Source organism: Enoplosus armatus, chromosome 16 (assembly GCF_043641665.1).
Source record: "Enoplosus armatus isolate fEnoArm2 chromosome 16, fEnoArm2.hap1, whole genome shotgun sequence".
Classification (NCBI taxonomy): Eukaryota; Metazoa; Chordata; class Actinopteri; order Centrarchiformes; family Enoplosidae; genus Enoplosus; species Enoplosus armatus.
In genome coordinates this window covers 20,241,274-20,248,573 of record NC_092195.1, presented here as the reverse complement: position 1 = coordinate 20,248,573, position 7,300 = coordinate 20,241,274, and the positions used below count along the sequence as shown (strand labels likewise).

The window sequence follows — 7,300 nt, the reverse complement described above, 5'->3', positions numbered from 1 at the left end:
TTTACTGTGTTTGCTGCTCGTATCCAGAAGACTCCATGTTTACTTTTAGAAACTATTAGCTGCTTCAAAAGGACATCAATCATACTGTGACTTTGGAAACAAACATGTTGGATTCCACTTTCTTGTGTTCCTCGGTCTGTCTGCTGTCTCACCATTAGCTGCTGTGTACAATCTGGTGTTTTAAGTACGCGTAGTCACTTTTCCAGGATGAACACACTTCAAACTCAAAACCTGTTTAGAATTTACGACAAAGCAGCTTTGATCTCTCCTGCAATCCCCATTTGCCACCACTAGAGGCACATAAAGACATCAAACATCCCTTTAGAGAAACATTTGGGTTATTTTCTAACAGCAGGTTCAAGTTAAATGACTCGAATCAGGACTCTGACACTACGTTTCTGTTGCAAACATGAATTTATTTGAAACCTCAGGCCATAATCAGAAAAACTAACCTTTGATATCTGGATTAACGCTCATCTTCACACATTCAGTTTACATTTGAATGAATCAGACCTTTAATATCTACACTCTCATGGTTGATAACCGACACTCACTCCAACTCAACTTTTATTACAGAGGAATCACATTCAGTTCAGAACGAAGAAACATTCAAACAGCTGCAGGTCACAAAACACAAGTTGCTTCACGAGACAATAGAAATAAAAACAGGACAGTTGCTGCATCACAATAACTCAAACTGACGCTGGACAGACAAACGGACGACAAAACAAGCGTCATTGTTCCTGTTTCTCCAGTAGCAGTACCAAAACTGACAGCAAGGGGGCGGCTTTCCTGAAGAATACAAGTACAATACAGCTGGACAAGAGGAGGGGGGGAAACAAAGCAGGAATCCATTAACAAGTGAAATACTGTAGTTTCATCAAAACAATCATGTTCACTGTGGCAATCACTTTAGAACCAGATTAATGATTAGAGGGGAAAAAAGACAAATAAAAAAGGACAAAACTCAGTTTCCATCTGATCAGGAACAAAAACGTTTAAAGAATGAATGAATGAATAATTCCACAATGCTGGAATGTAACTGTACATTTACTCAAGTGGAATTTTAAGGTACTTGTACATGAGTATTTCCGTGTTATGCTACTTGATACTTCTGCTCCGCTACATTAATCTGTTATCTGTCAGTTGTCAGAATCAAATTAAATTAAGATTTGACTTAAAAATAATAAAAAAAAACAATGTTCAAGATGAAGCCAGTGGCTCTGGCCTTCACTTAATCATGTTTCAGAAGTTTATGAGTTGTTTGTTCCCCTCTAAACTTTTCACATGGTTTCATTTAAATAATGGTCAGAAAAACAAATACAGATGTGTATAGTGGAATGAATCATCTGGTGACCCTTTGGAGGGGCCCGAGCCCTAGGTTGGGAACTTAACTAGCTAACTGTATGTTAAGTAGTTAAAGCAGCTCCACCTCGAGCAGCTACAACAGTAAGATGCTGCTCTAACACTGATGCATCAGTATTAACAATCGAACAATGTCACGTATGTATATCAAATAATACATCATTTTACTGCAGAACCTTTATTTTAAGTACATGTCATGGATAATACTTGTGTACATTTACTCAAGTAGGACTTTGAATGCAGGACTTTTACTTGTAATGGAGTGCGTTTACATTAACGTATTGGTACTTTTACTTAAGTAAAGGATCTGAATACTTCTTTAAATGCGTAACATTGCGACTCTCCTTCAGACCTTTCTGTCAGATGTTTGATTCCTTCTGCTTAATAGGGCTTTGGGTCAAATACTGGTCTCTGAAGACCAGCAGAGGTCTGCAGTTTGTACTGGTGAAGCCAGTGAAGGCCACAGATCACTTCCTGTCCCTTTAACTCTGCCTGGAAGTGTTTGTGATGTCATTTTAATTTAAAATCCCTTTTTTAAGGGGATGAAATCTTTCTCTCCCTCTTGCACATATATGAGAAAATAAACTAACGATAGCCAGAGAGCATCAGTCATGATACATGACAAACATGTCGATTCTACCTGATGAACAAACTGAGAATACTGTTTTGAAAAGGTCATTTCTGGTTGTGTTTTGTGACAATACAGAAAGTACCAGGAAGAGAAACTCAGTTTAATCTACGGCTAAATGAAGTGTCAATGTGAACTGTCCTGTTGATGAAGACGAAAACAGAAACATTACATCCACCTCGGGATTCCTGCCCGGAGAGATGTTTCCACGAGGAGCAGAGAGACACACATCACAGACCATGCATGGAGGTTTCTGAGGAAGAGGAGGATGAAGAGCAAGGAGGAGCGCTGAGGAGAGGCTGGATTTGTCTCGGTGGTGTCGGTGCAGACTCAGTCCTGCTACTTGTGCGTCCATTCCTGAAGACCAGCTCAGTAGAAGAAATACACTAAAGGACGGAGAGCGAAGAAATGAAGGTAACATTTAAACATCTAAAAATGAATATCAACAAATAATATCAACAACATGGAGGTTCAACTCTTAAAAAACAAAAAAACACTTAGAATTCTGTAAAGAAATACTGTCTGACACAAAAAACAAAGAGAAACTATAAAAAATACTCTGCATTACTTACAGAAGATGACTCCAACACATATAATTCCTATAACTGCCATCATGATCATCATCTGGAAGAAAAACAGAAACTACAGTAAAATGAGCTGAAATAATCCTTTAAATATAAATCTTTTATTTCTGAAATCAGCAGCCTCAAGGGAACGTGTTATTGATTATTATTATTAATTTGACCACAGGGTCACAGTGGTGGAAGAAGTACTCAGTACTAGAAATACTCAAGTACTTTCACAGTTATATTAGTTATATTATCATTATATATTTCTTATTATTGGAATATTATTACTGATGCTTTAACACATTTTGTTTTGTTTGTAAAATCTAAACTAAAGTAACTTGAGGAGTAAAAAGTACAACGTTTCCCTCTGAAGTGTTGCAGAGCAGAAGTATGAAGTAGGATAAAAAAACAGAGTGTTGTTTTTTGTTGTTTATTTGTTTTGGGTGCTTTTTTTCTGGGTTAGAGGACAATATGAAAGGTTACACAACACAAACACAGTCAAGTGGTGTGTGTGTGTGTGTGTGTGTGTGTGTGTGTGTGTGTGTGTGTGTGTGTGTGTGTTGGTAGAATAGAGAGAAATGAGAGAAGACAGACAAACCAGATGTTTGTGGATTGATTTGTTTGTGTGTGAAAATGGATGACAGAGAATTAAAGGATCAGGTTCATTATACATTTTTCTTATTGTCGACAAATCCCGTGAACAGGTTCATGTTTAGAAAAGGCTCAGTCGAAACAGCTGCTCACTGCCCTTTTTAACAAACAGGAGGAAATTGCATTTGTTGGGGACTATTTTCAGCGGCGGATTAATCCCCATTCGGTGCTCTAGCGGGTATTTGGGGCAGCAGGACGGTGTGTGTGGGACTGAGTCACACTAAACTACAGTGTGTGTGTTCATGGTGATGAAGGAACACATCACATGTTTGTTGACAATAAGAAAACTCCTCAAAGTCACCAGAACAAGAACATGAAGTTGGCATTGTTAGGGTGAATGTTAGAGTCCAGGGAGTATGCAGTATGTGAATGAGGGTCCTCACAAATGTAGAAGTACAAACACGTGTGTGTATTTGTGTGTATTGGGGGAGGGTGGAGTTGCGTCACAAATCACAGCTGGCTCTTTAATCCCAGACTGTCACTGTAATCCAGATTGGGATTTCTCTCTCTGACTTCCTGCCCGCTGTCAATCAAACTCCTCTGATGTAATCCTCTTCTGCCTTTCTACACGGCGGCTTCTGATTGGATGATCTGATCTGTCCATCACAGGCTTGGGGGGGGGGGGGGGGTGGATGGCTGGATGAACGGATGAATGGATGGATGAACAGATGATGGATGAAGGGATGAACGGGCGACGGTGTGATGTGGAGAGGGAGGTGAGTGAAGGATAAAGATGGCCGCTTTGTTTGTGCTACTTGGAAGGAGTGATGTAGTCACACTGAGGGAGTCTTTATGTAGTACTGTACAGGACAGATGCATGATGGGAAACACACTACACGCACACACACACACACCAAACCTGCCCACCTTGCAGTTTTTCCACCAGTATTTGTTCTTGAGTTTGGCGGCGCTGCTCTCGAACTGCGAGGCTCCGGCCTGCAGGGCGTCGGCCCGGTCGTCCAGCTCCGACAGCTTCTGGTCTCTCTCCAGGACCTTGTCCACGTTCACGCGCATGATGTCCACCACCTGAGGGACGACAACACCTGTCGGCATCACTCTCACAGGTAGAGAAATAAACCCAGCTCGTGTTTACAAAGCTTCCTTTCTCTCTTCCATGTTGGCCTGCACAGAGGGTTAGGGTGATCTGACCCCGTTAGCTCCTGTGGTTAGCCTAGCTTAGCTTGTATCATCGTATCATTACAAATAAATAAAGATCAACTGGCTTCCTGGCTGGTGTTATATTTTCTTAAATTAACCAGTGTCACTTTATGTGGAGGATAATTTAACCCAGAAATAATTCACTGTAATAAATTTTTCTATTCATAAATTGTACTTTTCTATACAGTATTTAGTTTTCTTACTTGTATTTATTTGTTATTTGTATATTTTATCTGTTTCTTGTGCTGCTATAATGCAAACTTTCCCTCCTAGTGATCAGTTAAGTGTCGTCTTATCTTAATTTATTGGTTATTTTAAAATCCAATTTCCTTTTGGAGTTTCTTTTCAACATTTAATTAAAGCCTGGTTGTTTTTAGTGGAGTGAAATTCTAATTTATTTACGGCGTTAATTTGATTTTGGGGTAAAATTATCCTCCATAACTTTGTTGCCATGGACACAGTTTGTAGTGAACTTGAACTAAATGAAAGCGTGATTCTTCTTCTTCTTCTTCTTCTGCTCGTTGACATTAAACTCCACAGCAGCTGAAAACATGCAGTCGAGGCCAAAAGCTCCACAGAACACGACTCGTGTTCATAGAACACAACCTGAGCCGCTTCCTCACCTCGTCCACCTGTGCTTGTGTCTGCTGCAGTCGTCTGTTGCTGGTGAGGTTTGGGGCCGCAGCCGGAGGGCCCCCCTCACCCTCCGAGGCCCCGGGACCACCTGCTGCATCTGGAGTCGACCTGCAGACCGAGAGTTCAGTGATGGATTAACAGGAACAAAATTCATCACAGAAAGCAACTTCGTATCCTTCAATTTAGAGACGTTTTCTGCATCTCGAAGTGGCAGCAACAACATTAACAAACGAGTTGCACAGACGATGAACACTTGGTGTTTACTGACTGCAGTGAGTCTGTGATGTTTGAGACAACATGTCTGGACCAAGTACAGGTTTGAGTTCAAATCTTGAATCTTTTGCTGGTGATTCATGACGATACGACAGGAACAGAAAAAGGTTTATGACAAAAATAAAAATGTAACAAAACAATAAAGCTCCTCATATTGCAACTGTGGGCTTAAAATCTGAAAAACTTTTATAAAGTTTTCTCAACCAATACAACAGCATCTGATCTTTCAGAACATTTACTCATTTTGAGGTCCATTTTCTGCCACTTTATACTTCTACTTCAGCACATTTCAGAGGGAAATATTGTACTTTTTACTCCACTATCTATTTGACAGCTGTAGTAACTGCTTACTTTGCAGGTTGAGATTATTAATACAACATATAATCATCACATAAATAAATAATACTGCATTATTACAGATTAAAGATACCCAGCAGTATATAAAGTCGTTAAATTAGCTCCACCTGAATCAGCTGCAACAATAAAGTTTACACACAGATGCATCAATACTTATACTCCAATCTGCATAATGAGTACTTTTACTTTGGTAGTTTAAGCAGCCTATGTGATGATGATGATAATACTGTTGTGTTTTTAATTTTCACATTGTGGTATTCTTGCTTTCACTCTCACACACACACAATCTATCATTCGTCAGCAGCTTCATAAAGTAGAAACTTCTCCTTCAGTTTGCATTTTAATTAATTCAATAATAGAAACATGACTCATCAAACTGTGGCCTCCATCCAGATAAGCAAAGTATCAGAGAGTGTAACAGCTCACACACACACACACACACACACACACACACACACAGCTGGTTTGATTCCAGCAGCTCTAACAGTCAGGCTTGTTTTCCAGAAGCAAAATGGAGAAAGATTAGTGCAGCCAGAGAGGCTCCTGACTGATAAACACGCACGCACTAATACCCCCCCCCCCCCCCCCCACACACACACACACACACGGAAAATACATGAAATAAAATCCTCTCCGTTATTTGTTTTTATGGAAACTTCCTCCGAGTGTTTGCAGTTCTGAGGGACACTTGAAGCCACCTTTGGCCCCGGAGGCTCCGCGCAGCTGCATCGAGTCAAACACTAGTTTGATAAAACAGAAACTACGGCCGATCACAGTGCTGATGGAGGGTGATGGAGGGTGATGGAGGTGAGTCAGCCGGTGAGTCACTGGAAGCAGCTGCAGCCCAGAAAAGTCCAGAAAACCCACAAGTTTCATTTAGCAGAAGAAACGGTAAATAAAAAAACAACAACAACAACAACCAGCGCGCGAAATAAGGAAATACGACTTAACATGAATAAAAGATCTGGAAGATGTAGTTTTAATACACCGCCCGGGATGTTCCTGTCTGCCTTTTCACTAAAACACCTTACAGAATATATGATGGTTAGATATTTAGTTCAAGGTTATATAGAATTAAAAACGAGTGAAATATGTTGAGTACTCACATCTCAGCGGCGGGAGGATGGAGATAATCTGAGTCCGAGAGAGGGAGAGGGAGGGGGGGGGCAGAGAGAGAGAGGGAGAGGGAGGGGGGGGGCAGAGAGAGAGAGAGAGAGACAGAGAGGGGGGGGGGGGGGGGCAGAGAGAGAGAGAGAGAGAGACAGAGAGGGGGGGGGGCAGAGAGAGAGATCCCGGCTGAATATAAATGAAGGATGACTTCAGTTTTCTCTCTTGATCCACTTTTTCTTTCAAATCAAAAAACTACAATTGACGCAGCTGCGCAGATTAAAACAATCTCTGCGTCACACAGACCACGCCCACACACACACACACACACACACACACACACACACACACACACAGCTGTGCACACTGTCCCAGTCAGTTACTGTAATAAAGGAAATCCGTGTTTGTCCTCCAACATTAACAACAGGCTGTTCCTTTAAATAGCTTCTGAGGGGGGGGGCTACGCATGCGCACATGCACTGTAGTCTGTCAACAGGTGACGTTCACCTGCTCAGGTGAGCAGTGAGTCCACACAGCAGCAGGTCAGTTCGGTCTG

The 7,300-nt window shown here is 41.2% G+C and overlaps 1 protein-coding gene across 1 annotated transcript; it reads right to left on the bottom strand.

Annotated features, from left to right (window-relative positions):
• Positions 1-2,557: 2,557 nt before the first annotated feature.
• On the bottom strand, positions 2,558-6,366 carry LOC139299290 (vesicle-associated membrane protein 2-like). The gene is made up of 4 exons (XM_070922197.1): positions 6,311-6,366; positions 4,995-5,115; positions 4,081-4,239; positions 2,558-2,617 (listed from the first exon to the last, which is right to left on the bottom strand). Exons 1-4 carry the CDS (start codon positions 6,364-6,366, stop codon positions 2,558-2,560), a joined length of 396 nt encoding a protein of 131 aa, XP_070778298.1.
• Between the last annotated feature and the right edge of the window lie 934 nt (positions 6,367-7,300).

Bases quoted from the DNA above. Each gene is read 5' to 3' on its own strand.
- LOC139299290 (XM_070922197.1), bottom strand. From the start codon at position 6,366: ATGCAGCTGCGCGGAGCCTCCGGGGCCAAAGGTGGCTTCAAGTGTCCC. The intron at 5,116-6,310 runs GCAAACACTCGG...CTCGGTCTGCAG, and splicing joins TTCAAGTGTCCCTCAGAACT to GTCGACTCCAGATGCAGCAG. The intron at 4,240-4,994 runs GTGAGGAAGCGG...GTCGTCCCTCAG, and splicing joins CACAAGCACAGGTGGACGAG to GTGGTGGACATCATGCGCGT.